Here is a 16,653-nt window from a genome sequence, read left to right as displayed (position 1 = left end):
AAATAACCATGCATATATGGATGATAAAATTGGCAGATTTTAGACTTACAATTCCCCCCCCCCCCCTTGTTTGACTATTTACATATTTTGTACTTATTTCCTACCCTAAAACATGTTTTTATATATAGTTGTTTAACTATGTTACGGTTTTTTATTTTAAATTTTAAATAAACCTTACACTTGTTAACTTATTTTTTGTGAGGTCTTGTTTTTTTTATAAACGTCAGTTTTTAAAATCTTCGTTTTTTAAACCACTCTTTCGTTTAAAATCTATCATTTTGAAATTCCTTCGTTTCTTTTAAATCGTCCATTTTTCGAAGTTCTTTTTACCTAATGACTAAGTAAATTGAATACAAAGTTTCAAACGATTTAAAAACGATTCTAAAAAGAAAGATTAAAAAAACGCTTTCAAAAACGAATGGCTTAAAAATAACCATGCATATATGGATGATAAAATTGGCAGATTTTAGACTTACAATTCCAACCACCCTTGTTTGACTATTTAGATATTTCGTACTTATTTCCTACTGTAAACATGTTTTTATAGTTGTTTAACTATGTTACATTTTTTTTTAAATTTTAAATTTAATATGATGTCTATAGGTTTGTTCGATCGGTTCATCCACGGATACGCAGGGGTGTCTCTTCATGTACTCTGTTTGAGCTCGAAAAAATATGCTCTTATACTTTAACGAAATATATAATGTAAACTAGTTTTTTTATACACCCGTTGACAAAATCATCATATTCGAATGAATTACATAACGTAATAACTAATAAGCTAATAGCTAACCAATGATTCGTGAAGCCCTCCTTGTGTTCTTCATAGCAAATTGTTGGTATGGGTATACTATTTAAAAAATAACACACACACACACACATATATATATATAGAGAGAGAGAGATAGAGAAAGTGTAAAATACAATTAGGGTTAACGTACGACGCGTACGACCAACGTGCATGATTTTGTTCTATAACATGCGTGATTTTGAAAAGTTTCATCAAAATCACGACTCGAATTGGGTTCTAATTGGGTTCAATTTTCTTTTCATTTCGGTTCAAATTGGCCGTTGTTCGGTCAATTTCATCGAATTGGGTTCAAATTCATCGTTGATTTTGAAAAGTTTCATCAAAATGACGACTCGAAATCAAAACAATAGAACAGAGGATGAAGAAACATGGCCAAGCTTTGATTCAGACCGTAGAACAGAGGATGCATGAACATGACCAAGCTTTGATTTGATAGGAGTCAACATTCGGTAACAATGGTATCAGACTGTAAAACAGGGGATGCGATTTTGAACTAGGAGTTAGGGGCATGCGTGATTATGGGTATATAACGTGCGTGATTAAAGTTTTCAACATGCGTTATTAATGGTTTCAACATGTGTGACTAGGGTTTTTGAGTTTATACCGTGCGTGATTTTCAAATGAACGTGCGTAATTAAGAGCTATTGTACGTTAACCTTCCCCCTGCCCCCTGCCCCCCCCCCCCTCTCTCTCTCTCTCTATATATATATATATATATATATATATATATATATATATAGGGTGGGGTTCGGCTACAAAGTCCATTTTCCTACAAAGTGTACAAAGTCATAAAACACCACAATTTCAGTCATGAAACACACCCAAACCCCACAACTAACAGAGTGAAGATAATTAAAACACAATATCCAAACCCTAACAGTCCACATAAACTTCAAACGCACCATCGTAGAACTATGAATATAAAACACAACATGATAATCAATATAAAACACACTAATGTTAGTCATTCGATAATCAAAGCCTTATCATCCAAAGCACAACACAAAACCCACAAATATGTGTTTTAGTTATCTTCACTTTGTTATTTGTGGGTTTTGAGTGTGTTCTATGGTTGACATTATGGTGTTTTATGACTTTTTACACTTTGTAGGAAAAATGGACTTTGTAGCTAACTCCCACACTATATATATACATATATATATATATATATAGGGTAGGGTTCCAGCGTGAACAACCTCCCAAGAGTTAACTGCGTGAACAGATATGGACTCTTGATTTCCTTTTTAGTTGTTAACGGTAGGATTGTAATTATATAAAAAATTAGATTTAAATCATTATTTTAATAATTGAATTAAGTTACATCTTTCCTAATTTAAATTCATTATCCACATTATGTTTATTTATTAATAAGATAATTATCAAAACAAACAAAAAATCACCAGATTTCAATTTTAATTTTTATTTCAGATTTAATCACCAGAATTCAAATTTTGATTTTTAAGATCCACGTAACTTCATATTTCAACGGTATACACATGTGTACTTGGATATAAATAGAACAGTACACATGTGTACTCAGTATCGTACATATGTGTACAGTAATTCATAGTAATTCACAGGTGTACATCAACATTCAATACAAAAAAATTCTGAGATATCACAAAAACAGACGATATACACATGTGTAGATCACATTAAAAAGAGGGCAAAATCAGAAAACACATGTGTACATCGCATTTAAACAAATAATAATTTTAATAATTTAATTAAGGTACATCTTTCCTAATCCTTGATTTGATTTGTGAGAGATTTATGCAATCAATTTAAGAGGATAATTGATTACTTGATTTGTGAGAGATTTATGCAATCAATTTAAGATTGAAATTACACATATACCCTTTTTGTATTTAATTAAATGGAGTGGATGAAAATGGCAAAAACAAAATATAATTGTAAAGTGATAAAAAATAGGAAAAGTCGAGGACCTAGAGGAAAAAAAACTATTTAGACTAAAATGACAGTTTAGGCCAAAAATTAGGGACTAAAATAGCAATTTACTCTAAAATATTATTTAAAATAATTAGTTAATTAATATCAAAGTCTTACTATTTCCATACTATCAATTAGCAACTTTTGTGAGCATAAATGTATTCTATCTTATGTTTGGTGAGTTTTTCAAAAACATTAAGTTGTGGATCTATGGAACATTATATTTATTGTTACGTTTGTTTCTATTATTTTTTTTTATGATTTCTTTGTTTTAAATTTATTACTTACTTAAATCATGTATGTATTTTTGTAATACACATTAATTTATCTTTTGGAAATTTTATATGTTTCCATACACGGCGCAACGTGTGTATGTGGTTCAATGTTTTTACGTCTAGTTTTTCCCGTTTAACAGGTTCGTCGCAACTCGCACGTCCTATATCAACTTAGTTATTCTTTTCTATATTTTACGTTTCGGTTTAATTTTTTGCGTGTGTGGTTCAATGATTTTACGTCTACGTTTCGCCCGGTGTTACTTTCCATTTTTTTATTTATTTTGTTTTGCGATTTTTTCCGGTGTTGGTGGTCGTTAACAGGGGTATAGCATTGATGCAACTTGGCGCAGTTTTATATTCCCCACCACAACACGAGGGTTTAATGCTAGTTGTTATTAAACTCAACAAGGTATGGTATTTTAATTAAAATTAAATTTTATTTTAGGGAATAGTTGGTATTGTTTTAGATTTACGAATGAAGGTTTATATTTATTAATTAAAGAATAAAGGTAAAATGCCCACACTAGTTAATTGTTAGTCTTGGAGAAAATAATGTTTGAGGGAGGGTAAAGTTATCCTATAAAAGAATTGTTTTAACTTCTTAATGCCTACGTGTTTAACAGTAAGAACCATTTAGTGCTGGGCCGGTAAGAGATCTAAACCATTAAGAGACAGTAAAATGCTTAACCATTCAGAGGCGAGGCAAATGTATGACCAATTCAGATAAAAGGTCTTAATCATTTAGACTCAGCATAATACTTAATCATTCAGAAGCAAATGTCTGAACCAATTAGACATTTGCTCGTGTAACAAACAGTCTGAACCATTTAGTGTTGAACCACTAAGAGGTCTGAACCAGCCCATTAAGAGTTGAAACAAACAATTCCAAAGTCTCTTAAATTCAGAAAGGGTACAAAGTCACAGTGGATCGCAAAATATAATAATACAAAGCCCAGAAATATAAAACAATGGCAAGGAAAAAATACATAATGAATCCCAAAAAAAGAAACACAATACCAAATTAAAAGGCAATTTGATCTAAACCAAAATTGTAAAATATACAAACTAAAAATCTAAAACCGAAAACCGAAAACCTAAAATTTAAGATCATAGAGTTCGACGAGATGATTCAAATGACGCTAGAATGAGTTCAATCGGAGTCTGTTGGATGCCCTTTCAACGACTTCCTAGTTTTAGGAGACTAGCTATTTAAAAATTTTCTAACATGTTCGATCAATCTTTCTTGATACCAATTGGCATATATATAAATAAATACATAATGGCCTAATCTGTATTTGGCTAATATTGACGCTTAAACTACCAAATATATTTAACAAAATACAATACTAACAAATATATTTAACAAAATACAATATTATATATACTATATCGCTAACACTAACAAGTATGATAACGAAATTGTGGCTCCAAGTCTCCAACAGTGGTTGGTCCAAAACGGTAGCTCTAATGAGTCAACCATAACATTGACTTGGCTTGTTGAAGACTTCCAACAGATTGATTCATGCATTCTTCATAGTAGTGTTCAACTGTTCATCAATCATGTTGATAAACAATTCTAGTTCCTTCTTTGCCTTTTTTCTAGTTCTCATGTTCTCACCACTGCTGAATCATACCTCTTACTACTTTGCCATATTCATTCCTCCGACTACTGAATCTCCAGGGCAATATAAAGATGTTTGGTCATCCAAGAAAAACTACGGCAACCTCATCGTCCAGGAAAATGCAATATTCATTTCTCCGACCACTTATTTTCACTTACGAAAATAAAGTTGTTTGGTCAGCCAACAGAGTCCATTCGGCCGGGATTGATGCAATACTGAATTTCACTGCAGCAGCTGGAGAATTGGTCCTTAAGGATGGAGATGGAAGCATAGTTTGGACCACCAACACTGCAGGTCAAGAAGTTTAACTTTGACAATCTTTGTTGGATCTAAAGCAACTCAAGCATCTAGATCTGAGCTGCAATGATTTTGGAGGCATCAAGTTCCTAAATTCATTGGTTCTTTTCAAAACCTAAGGTACCTTAACCTTTCACGTTCCAATTTTAGCGGAACAATCCCTCCACAACTAGGGAATCTCTCAGAATTACATGTTCTGTGTCTTGGAAGTTTTAATGATCTATATTCTGAAAGAACGAGCATGGCGAATATGAAGTGGCTGTCAAGTCTTGGTATGTTGCATCACCTCGATATGAGTGGCGTGGATGTAACACCCCAAAAATAAAAGACACAATAAATAATAATAAACTTAATGTGATTAAGGAATATATAGTAATATGGTACCTAAATGTGGGATTCTAAAGAATATATAGTAATATGGTACCTAAATGTGGGATTCTAAAGAATATATAGTAATATGGTACCTAAATGTGGGATTCTAAAGAATATATAGTAATATGGTACCTAAATGTGGGATTCTGTAACGCCCCAAAAATGAAAACTCAATAAAACAAGTGAGGACAAATAACTGTAATGCCCCAAAATCTAATAGTTGATAAATAAGGCATTTACTAGAATTATGTGTGAAATAACTTAACTAGGATTAGTTAACCTAGTTTGTGTTTCTATGTTAGTTACAAGAAGGAAATAAATAAATTATCAAAACTACAAGGGTTGAACTTGTACATTTTAATTAAAGTTTGGTTAAGTAGTGGAAGATCACAAACATCAGACATAAGTCTGATGTTGGTGTCGATGCAAGCCAAGGGCCAAGAAGGGTTTCTCATGATGATGAAATGTTGAAGAATTGAAGCAAAATCCAGCCTTAATTCTCTTGCATGTGTAGAGATTCTACATCAAAAAACTATATGAAACATGTGGTAAGTTGTAATTTCAGATAGATTTTATGATCTTGTATAAAGTGGGTTTATGTTTAATCCATGAAATTGTGTGAAATTACTCATGAATATGTGTTAGAAGCATCAAATAGGACTTGAATTATGAAGGATTTTAAGTAATTTTGATGATTAAGTTGGAACCACCATTGATAGTGAAGGTAGTAACATGGGTGAATCACCCATGTTCAAATCATGTGTAAATCTGATTGATTATGTTGTATAAGATGAACTCTTGCAAGTTAGACGGAATATGGTATGAAGCTAGTTTAATGTTTTGGTTGTGTTGATGATTGGAAGTAAGAACTTTGAAGATTAAGCATGAAATAGTTGTACATTGTGCATTAAATGGTGTATGCACACCAAGTGTTTGATGAAATGTCTAAATGACAACAATATGTAAAAATAGTATGCAAATTGTGGGTAAATAAGTATAGAGGGAAATAATAATATATTTGTTATCAAACTAACATGAAATGTGTATTTAGAATAGAAATCATGTGGAAAAAGTTGATTGTTAGTATGATGAACTTGTACTCTATGCATAAAGATATGGCACTCCTAATGCATTTAGTTGATTATGTAGTTGTGATCGAGGGGTTAAAGTGGTGTCATTGTATGATATGTGGATTTTCTAGTAAGGATAATGTTGGGTTCAAGAATAGTACTAAATTAGTTCAACTTGAATGATGTTGTTAGTTTGATGAAATGATTTAGTAAGAAACATGCATTATAAGGTAGTACCATATGCTAGTTGAAATGTTAATGAAGCCGAATGTGAAATGTAAATTGATATGATCGTTCATATGTATAATTTTGTATGCTAACAAGAATTTGGATGCAACGAAATAAAAGTATAGGGATCATGTCGAGATGGATGGAAGCATAAAGGACTAACGGGCCATGAGGACATGAGGAAACGATAGCGAATAGGGATGCATAAGGTAAGTGATCTCTATAATCACTTATTTAGTTGTTTAAGTAATATAATGTTTTAATTATTAAGTTCATATGAAGTTGAGGTCAAATCGATAGACTATTTTGATAAATGCACGAATGGATCGAATAATTCATAGATGGATAACAAGCCGAATACGTATAAGTTAAGAAATTCCTTAACTCGGATGTTGGATTTCAAGTTCACATGATAGAAGGTTAATTTACAATCATGTAGGAAGAAACGGGAGGTTAAACGGGTAAACGGTGTGAAAGTTACTCAAGTTTTAGCGTAAACGGACAAAGTTGGATAAGCTGCAGAGCAGCCAAATCGTAAGCTACAGTTCAGTCGTAGGCTACAGAACATAGCTTCTGTTTGGACCAAACAACTGAATCGTAAGCTACGGCTGAGCCGTAGCTTACGGCGGCAGTTTTCCAAAAAAGTTGATTGTTTTGTTATTTTTGACCTTCGGGCATAAATAGATACGTTATAAACTCCTCTTAACTAATATTTTTGGGTTATAAACTCAAGTCTAAGCACCATATAATTAATATATGAGTATGATGATCGAATGCGAGTAGGTTAATCAAGAATTGGATGTAAGTAAATATGTGTAGACATGATTATGTAAGCATGTAACGGATGGAACTTGTTTATAAGTAAGTCTATTATCGGACGGTCATATGTATGAGTAGGGAGGTGTGTTAATTTAAATTAAGTGAATAGGATGGTATGTAATTATGAATAATTGGAGTTATGGTGAGTTTAAGTCGTATAAACAAGTATGCGTGATGTGTATAGAAAATATATATAAATATATGTATGTACATAATTATGCGAAAGGCGTACATAGTGTTGTAGTTAAATTGATGTATAAATGGTTGGCGACCTTTTTATGAAAATGTAGTACTTGAATATGTGGAGATTACAGGTTTGCTAACCAAATTATTATCGAGTATGTTGAAAGTGCAGGTTTATGAATATCGGACTTTCGAAGTGTCGATATAGTAATGAAATGATTGAGTGTTGGAAGATATTCGGGTTGAAGTAACTTAAGTGGTTAGAATATACTATGGACGTTTTAGTTTATACAATATTTTATGTTTGGTCGTCACCACCTACTAACAGGTTAGTTGTATGAGAATATATGTGATACCCATTTAATTGGGAAATCGAATGCGTAAGAGAAATGAGAGTATGTACATGAATGGAATTAAAATGACGGTTTTATAAGCAAACAAGTATAGCGACTAACTTTTTAAAGCTTTGTTGTTGAATGTAGGTAAACCCTCAATTCAGGCGACTTGGAGAATCGGAGCGAGCGCGTGTTCATGTTATGTCATACCAAACGCTTCCGCTAGCTTGTTCAAATGTTTTTAGTCCAAAATTTGTTGTATTGGTTCTTAGTAGTATTTTGTCGAATGAATCGTAGAATTATAACTAGTTTGATTATGTTTAAAACAGGGGTATGCTCGTTTTATGGACGGGTCATGCCCAATTTTTGTTAAATTATAGTATGATAATATCACATTTAGGAAGATGAAATTTTGGGCGTAACAGTGGACCTTAGCAAAGCAACCGATTGGCTTCAGGTGATTAACACCCTTCCTTCTTTGGTCCAGCTACATTTGTCTGGATGTGAACTCTCAAATCTACACATGTATGTTCCTAGTGTCAATCTCACATCCCTTTCTATTCTCGATCTTTCTTACAATTATTTTAACAGTTCAGTGCCACAGTGGATATTCAGTGTAACTAGTCTAGTTTCACTGGATTTAACTCGGTGGTTTTTTTCATGCTCCTATTCCTGGGTTCCGCAATCTGACTTCTCTTGAGTTGCTTCATGTTGCCGACAATGATTTCATGAATTCTTCCTCAATATTTCAAGAGTTGTCCAGTAGTAATCTCATCTCATTAGATATTGGAGGTTGTGGTATTTCAAGTTCAGTTCTAGATTCCCTTCAAAATCTAACAAATCTTATTAGCCTCGACTTGTCTGACGATCAACTCACTAAGAGAATACCTAAATCATTGGGTAACTTTTGTAATTTGAGAGAGATTGATTTGTCTTTTAACAATATTGGTAATATTAGTCTGACATATTTTCTTGAAAGTTTTTTCGAGTGCAAATCACCTGCCTTGGAGTCATTATCCTTGATCGGGAACCATATAACTGGTATAATTCCTCATTCCATAGGAAACTTGTCATTTCTTAGAACATTATATCTTACTGATAATCAAATTTCTGGTCCCATTCCATACTCAATTGGAAAATTATCATCATTGGAGGCCTTGGGTATTAGTTATAATCGACTGGATGGCAGCCTTCCTGATAGCCTCGGACAACTTTCAAAGTTGATTCTTTTAGATTTTTCTCATAATTTGCTTACAGGTGTTGTGACAGAAGCTCACTTTATCAAACTAGTGAGCTTGAAGGATCTAGAAGGATCAACTAACAAACTAATCTTAAGGCTGCAAGTTGCAAACTGGATTCCCCCTTTTCAGTTGGAACATTTGTCTATGAGAAATTGGGTTTTAGGGCCTCAATTTCCGTTGTGGTTGCAATCACAGAAGGATTTAAGTTATTTAGACATAAGCAACACAGACATTTCATCGCCCCTGCCCGAATCATTTGTGAGATCATTCTCCAATTTAAGGTATTTGAATATGTCAAATAATCATATCCGAGGACCATTAACGTTCTCTGGTAACCCTGCCACACTTGTGTTTATTGACATTAGCTCGAATGGGTTTCGGGGATCGTTACATCCTTTCTTGTGTTCTAGTGGTGTGACAAGCACATCTTTTCTTAATTTGGAAAATATTCATTTGTCGGGTGACCTTCCAGAGTGTTAGGAGAAATGACCAAGGTTGGAAACCTTAAATTTGGGGAATAACAGTTTGTCTGGTGAGATTCCAAAAACATTGGGTTCTTTACCTTTATAGCATCTGAACATGCATGGGAACAAGATCTCTGGAAGATTACATTCTTTTCTAATGAACTTAACAAATCTAGGTATTCTTGAACTTGGAAGGAATGAACTTACCGGAAGCATTCCAACATGGATTGGAACAAAACTTACTCTTTTAAGAATTCTCAACCTTCGATCAAACCGTTTTGCCGGAAATATTCCTCATGAGCTTTGTCATATTAGACATATTAAAATATTAGATCTTGCTCATAACAACTTATCTGGAAATATTCCCAGATGCTTCAACAACTTTAGTATCCTTTCCGGCACCGAAAGCAATTCAAGAGACTTTGCTTACAGCATTAGCATTATTGGACCTGAATTATTTATTGCTGGTGATTCATTGGTGACAATCGGACGAGAGGACACATATAGCAGTATTCTTCCATTAGTGATGTTGATAGACCTTTCGAGTAACAATCTCACCGGACACATTCCTAGTGAGCTAATGTCCCTAATGGAACTAAAATCGTTGAATTTATCAAGAAATCAATTGAGTGGAAGTATCCCATAGAAGATTGGAAACATGAAAGAACTTATATCGTTAGATTTATCGGTAAACTGGCTTTCTGGAGAACTTCCCATGAGCTTGTCAAAGTTAAACTTCTTGAGTAGCTTCAACGTGTCCTTCAACAGTTTGACAGGAAGAATTCCAACAAGTACACAGCTTCAAAGCTTCAGTGAGTCTAGCTTCTTTGGCAACAAACTTTGTGGAGCTCCACTAACTGAAACTAATGGTTGTGAACGGGTTAAAGCAGCAACTCATACAATAGGAGAGAAAAAAGAAGAGGATGGAGCAGATTGGGGGTTGATTATAAGCATAGTGGTTGGATTTGTTTGTGGATTTTGGATGATTATGGGTCCATTGATAGTGAGAAGATCATGGAGGATTGCATATTTCAGTTTTGTGAGTAATTTGAGGTATATGGTTTATGATGTTATACATAAGTATTGTTGTCACATGTTTTCTTGTTGATGTTGTAATATATTTCATGCTTTACCTCAAATTGTTGTCACATGTTTTCTTGTTGATGTTGTAATATGTTTCATGCTTTACTTCAAAATTTGAAAACTTTGTATCAAAACTGGATAATGTTATGTCGTGTTGTTTGTGTTAGTAAGTTTGTTCTTTGTATGATCATTTTCATTGAAGCAGTAAAAAAGGTGTGAAATGGGATGCGGCAACTTAGGGGAAATTGAGGTAAATAAATTTGTAGGATAAAATATTACTCAACCATAGGTTTTGCATAGCTATGTTGGGGGTTTTATGAATCCTTATATTAATTCTTCGCTCCTCCAAGCTCTCCCGGCGGATGCTGGGACGATTTCAACTTCATAATAGTCTTCTTCTTCTTCAGCCGGTTCACTATCGTCATCAAGTTGTTTTGGTTCGCGGTATGCACGGACAAATTGGTGGATGAGATTGTTATCTTCTCGTGGGTCGACGTTGAAATGGTGGGTTTGAAACAACTGTGTTTGAAATTGTTGAGGTTGATATGGTGGAATGAAAGATTGGTATTGATACCGTTGGGTTTGAAATGGTGGAAATTGTTGGGTTTGAAAGGGTTGGTTGGGAAACGGTTGGGTTTGAAATGGTGGGATTGTGTTGGGTTCGTCTTGCAACCGAAATCTCGCCGGCTCGTCAAATTTAACTTGAACCTTCGGTCGTACGGGTTTTTTCTTCGAACCCGAACCTCATTTGCTTGAACCTTCCATTTTGGGTTGAATTGTATTTTTTTGAAGTTTAAAAGATTCTATTTTTTGTGTTGGAAGAATTGTATTGTTTGGTATTTTAAATAATTGCATTGTGTGTGTATATATATAGCCAAATCATAAATAAACGGTCAAATTTTTTCACCAACGGTCATCTCAACGTTCCAAAATTTCAATTACAACGCGTGATGATGAGGACGCGTTATAATCTCCACGCGTGAATAAATGTGGTGGCGGCGGTGTTTCAATACCTTCAACGCGTGAAGGATTTGTCATCACGGGGCGCCCCGGGTCACCTAACTCTAAGGATTAAGAAACTTATAAGTACGATGATTGAATATATTTTTTTTCTAATTTATTCATTGATGTTAGTTTAAATTTGAAATTCTACCGATAGAGTTGATGTTAAACTGCATGTTAAGTAGGCTCGCATAAAGGTAGATGCCCAAAAGCCCAGAAAAATTGAAAGAATGTTTATTTATATATACTAAAGATAAAATATATATAAAAATTCCTTGATTGTCTATGGGTGTTTATACATTATGCTGGCATGGAAAAACAAAATTCGGCTTGATAAATATATCATGGTTAATTTACAATCATGCCATGAATTGGTTGTGGTTCTCGTGTTGTTTTCTCTATTAAAACTTTCAAATGATTATATATGATTCAAAGATGATTAATTTAGAATAAGGCTGAACGGTATAGTGACGGAGGGAAGAAAGAAGACGGGGTGGCGGGATGGGGTGACGGAGCGGCGTGGAGATGAAAGAAGGGGGGGGCCACATGTTTTGGTCCGTCGAAACGTCCATATTCGGACGGTGAGGACGGAGACGCAGGGGGTTGGTGTAGATGCCGTCGCCAGAGCAAGACGGGTGGGGCGACGCCCCCACACCATGTAGCCTAAAAGAACAAAATATAGTTCACCTGCTATCCATATATGAGCTTCATTTGACAGATTTAGTCATGCACCTTTCATGGTTTATTTGGACTCATTCAAAGTCTGATTTCTACTTTTCACAAATTGGTCCCAATTTTGATTGGTTTTCTAACTTGAAATGAAAGCTGATTATAGACCTCTCCATTTATGTCCACTAACATTGGATGACAGCTATCCTTGACTTATTCTAAATTGATTTATTCATCCATCACTCTCATTTATCATGTCCACACACTGAACTGATGCTATTTGTGTCCGTATAGACTGGTGTGTGTACCATTCGTTTACTTGACTTGACGTTTACTAGATGTTTAAGTCCATTCAAAGCAAAAGCTACGTACTACTGGTATTTATAAATATTCAAGTTTAGATTAAGCCCCCATCTCATATTCTAAACAAATATCAAACAATATGAATGCTCGATCTTCATATTCTTGTTTCTCTTGTTTTCACTTGTTCTTTCTTGTTGTTTTGGCCTTGTTTCGTTTATGCTCATCTAATAAAACTCTCATCATGTGTTATGCAATGACGTTGAGAGACAAGCACTTCTCCGGTTCAAGCATGGCCTCACTGATGAATCACAACGACTCGCTTCGTGGGTTGCTGAGAACAAGGACTGTTGTACATGGGCTGGGATAGCATGTGATAATTCCATAGGTCATGTTCATCGTATTCATCTTCCTGGATCTGACGGTCATTGTGATATCCTATATGATGGCGTGACATTGAAAGGGGAAATAAGTCAATCTTTGTTGGATCTAAAGCAACTCAAGCATTTGGATTTGAGTTGCAATGATTTTGGAGGCATCCAAGTTCCTAAATTCATTGGTTCTTTTCAAAACCTAAGGTACCTTAACCTTTCATATTCCAATTTTGGCGGAAGTATCCCTCCACAACTAGGGAATCTCTCAGAATTACATGTACTGTGTCTTGGAAGATTTCATTATTATTATCTTGAAAGAACGAGCATGGCGAATATGAAGTGGTTGTCAAGTCTTGGTATGTTGCATCACCTCGATATGAGTGGCTTGGACCTTAGCAAAGCAACCGATTGGCTTCAGGTGATTAACACCCTTCCTTCTTTGGTCCAGCTACATTTGTCTGATTGCAAACTCTCTAATCTACACATGTATGTTCCTAGTGTCAATCTCACATCCCTTTCTGTTCTCGATCTTTCTTACAATAATTTTAACAATTCAGTATCACAATGGATATTCAGTGTAACTAGTCTAGTTTCATTGGATTTAACTCGGTGTCATTTTCGTGGTCCTATTCCTAGCTTCCGCAATCTGACTTCTCTTGAGTTGCTTCTTGTTGCCGGGAATGATTTCATGAATTCTTCCTCAATATTTCAAGAGTTGTCCAGTAGTAATCTCATCACATTAGATATTAGAAGTTGTGGTATTTCAAGTTCAGTTCTAGATTCCCTTCAAAATCTAACAAATCTTATTAGCCTGCGCTTGTCTGACAATCAACTCACTAAGAGAATACCTAAATCATTGGGTAACTTTTGTAATTTCAGAGAGATTGATTTGTCTGGTAACAATATTGGTAATATTAGTCTGGCATATTTTCTTGAAAGTTTTTTTGCGTGCAAATCACCTGCCTTAGAGTCATTATCCTTGTCCTATACTCATATAACTGGGATAATTCCTCATTCCATAGGAAACTTGTCATTTCTCAGAACATTATAACTTAGTGTAAATCAAATTTCTGGTCCCATTCCATACTCAATTGGACGATTATCATCATTGGCGGAGTTGGATGTTAGTTTTAACCAAATAAATGGAAGCTTTCCCGACTGGATTGGACAATTATCATCATTGGAATGGTTGTATGTTCGTTTTAACCGACTGGATGGCAGCCTTCCTGATAGCCTTGGAAAATTTTCAAAGTTGACTCATTTAGATTTTTCTCATAATTTGCTTACAGGTGTTGTGACAGAAGCTCACTTTATCAAACTAGTGAGCTTGAAGGATCTAAAAGGATCAGCTAACAAATTCATCTTAAAGCTGCAAGTTGCAAACTGGATTCCCCCTTTCCAGTTGAGATCCTTGCTTCTGAGAAATTGGGTTTTAGGGCCTCAATTTCCGTCGTGGTTGCAATCACAGAAGGATTTACAGGAATTAGACATAAGCAACACAGGCATTTCATCGCCCATGCCAGAATCATTTGTAAGATCATTCTCCGAGCTATGGGATTTGAATATGTCAAATAATCATATTCGAGGACCCTTAACGTTCTCTGGTATCGCTGCCACACTTGAATTTATTGACATTAGCTCGAATGCGTTTCGGGGATCGTTACATCCTTTGTTGTGTTCCAGTGGTATGACAAGCACATCTTTTCTTAATTTGGAAAATAATCATTTGTCGGGTGACCTTCCAGAGTGTTGGGAGAAATGGCCAAGGTTGGATATCTTAAATTTGGGGAATAACAGTTTGTCTGGTGAGATTCCAAGAACATTGGGTTCTTTACATTTAACGTATCTGAACATGCATGGGAACAAGATCTCCGGAAGATTACATTCTTCTCTAATGAACTTAACATATCTAGATGTTCTTCAACTTGGAAGGAATGAACTTACTGGAAGCATTCCAACATGGATTGGAATAAAACTTACTCGTTTAAGAATTCTTAACCTTGGATCCAACCGTTTCGATGGAAATATTCCTCATGAGCTTTGTCATATTATACATATTCATATATTAGATCTTGCTCATAACAACCTATCTGGAAATATTCCAGATGCTTCAACAACTTTAGTATCCTTTCCGGCACCGAAAGCAATTCAAGAGACTTTGCTTATAGCATTAGCATTATTGGACCTGAATTATTTATTGCTGGTGATTCATTGGTGACAAACGGACGAGAGGACACATATAGCAGTATTCTTCCATTAGTGATGTTGATAGACCTTTCGAGTAACAATCTCACCGGACACATTCCTAGTGAGCTAATGTCCCTAATGGAATTAAAATCGTTGAATTTATCAAGAAATCAATTGAGTGGAAGTATCCCAGAGAAGATTGGAAACATGAAAGAACTTATATCGTTAGATTTATCGGTAAACAGGCTTTCCGGGGAACTTCCCATGAGTTTGTCAAGTTTACATTTCTTGAGTAGCTTCAACGTGTCCTTCAACAATTTAACAGGAAGAATTCCAACAGGTACACAACTTCAAAGCTTCGGTGAGTCTAGCTTCTTTGGCAACAAACTTTGTGGAGCTCCACTAACTGAAACTAATGGTTGTGAACGGGTTAAAGCAGCAACTCATACAATAGGAGAGAAAAAAAGAAGAGGATGGAGCAGATTGGGGGTTGATTATAAGCATAGTGGTTGGATTTGTTTGTGGATTTTGGATGATTATGGGTCCATTGATAGTGAGAAGATCATGGAGGATTGCGTATTTCAGTTTTGTGAGTAATTTGAGGTATATGGTTTATGATGTTATACAAAAGTATTGTTGTCACATGTTTTCTTGTTGATGTTGTAATATGTTTCATGCTTTACCTCAAATTGTTGTCACATGTTTTCTTGTTGATGTTGTAATATGTTTCATGCTTTACCTCAAAATTGAAAACTATGTATCAAAACTGGATAATGTTATGCCGTGTTGTTTATGTTAGTAAGGTTGTTCTTTGTATGATCATTCTCTTTGAAGCTAGTAAAAACGGTGTGAAATGGGATGCGGCAACCATAGGTTTTGCATAGCTATGTTGGGGGTTTTATGAATCCTTATATTAATTGTCTTTTTATGTTTAATCTATAAAATAATAATAATATACGGTTACCATAACTGTTATTTGTCATTTGATACTTTAATAAAACGACCCTTTTCAATCCGAGCTCATTTTCGTCAGAACCCAAACATATATGTTAAATATACTTAAAAAAGAACTGTTGTTAAGATGATCTAATGTTTATTTGGTACAACAATTCCAGAGATGGTACAGATTTTGGTATTGCTATAGGCAACTTTTAACATGTTTTCGTTTTGTTTTAACTGATATTAATGATTTGATATCAATAGGTTAAAGGTTGCTCCAATGCTTGCCCCTAATCTTCAACATCAATCTAGAAAATTATGCATTAGATGTTAACTGTCCAATAAAAATAAATCTACCACGATACATATATATTCTTCACTAAACTTTAGGACACAAATAGCATCAGAGTTCAGTGTGTGGACATGATAAAT

At 34.6% G+C, this 16,653-nt stretch overlaps 2 protein-coding genes and 1 long non-coding RNA gene across 4 annotated transcripts; all 3 read left to right on the top strand.

The window, feature by feature from the left end:
* Nucleotides 1-4,465: 4,465 nt before the first annotated feature.
* LOC110907916 lies at nucleotides 4,466-8,372 on the top strand. 2 transcript variants are annotated; one of them, XR_004892092.1, is made up of 3 exons: nucleotides 4,466-5,875; nucleotides 6,751-6,834; nucleotides 7,800-8,372. It is a non-coding gene; the product is annotated as an uncharacterized LOC110907916 (long non-coding RNA). The 2 variants fall into 2 exon arrangements; XR_004892091.1 differs by having other exon boundaries at nucleotides 6,746-6,834.
* Nucleotides 8,373-8,690: 318 nt separating this feature from the next.
* LOC110905185 (receptor-like protein EIX2) lies at nucleotides 8,691-9,683 on the top strand. Its single transcript, XM_022151080.1, has one exon. It carries the CDS (start codon nucleotides 8,691-8,693, stop codon nucleotides 9,681-9,683), a length of 993 nt encoding a protein of 330 aa, XP_022006772.1.
* A 642-nt stretch (nucleotides 9,684-10,325) lies between these two features.
* LOC110905187 (receptor-like protein EIX2) lies at nucleotides 10,326-15,313 on the top strand. The gene is made up of 3 exons (XM_035989231.1): nucleotides 10,326-10,720; nucleotides 12,991-14,003; nucleotides 14,385-15,313. The coding sequence occupies exons 1-3, from the start codon at nucleotides 10,326-10,328 to the stop codon at nucleotides 15,311-15,313; spliced, it is 2,337 nt and encodes a 778-aa protein (XP_035845124.1).
* The last annotated feature ends 1,340 nt before the right edge of the window (nucleotides 15,314-16,653 follow it).

The sequence above is a fragment of the Helianthus annuus genome, chromosome 4 (assembly GCF_002127325.2).
Source record: "Helianthus annuus cultivar XRQ/B chromosome 4, HanXRQr2.0-SUNRISE, whole genome shotgun sequence".
NCBI classification, from domain to species: Eukaryota; Viridiplantae; Streptophyta; class Magnoliopsida; order Asterales; family Asteraceae; genus Helianthus; species Helianthus annuus.
Note: the sequence above shows the minus strand (reverse complement) of the source record. Positions and strands in the feature narration are given on the sequence as shown.

Bases quoted from the DNA above. Each gene is read 5' to 3' on its own strand.
- LOC110905185 (XM_022151080.1), top strand. From the start codon at position 8,691: ATGAATTCTTCCTCAATATTTCAAGAGTTGTCCAGTAGTAATCTCATC.
- LOC110905187 (XM_035989231.1), top strand. From the start codon at position 10,326: ATGAAAGAACTTATATCGTTAGATTTATCGGTAAACTGGCTTTCTGGA. The intron at 10,721-12,990 runs GTATATGGTTTA...TGACGTTGAGAG, and splicing joins AGTTTTGTGAGTAATTTGAG to ACAAGCACTTCTCCGGTTCA. The intron at 14,004-14,384 runs GTAATATTAGTC...ATTTGCTTACAG, and splicing joins TTTGTCTGGTAACAATATTG to GTGTTGTGACAGAAGCTCAC.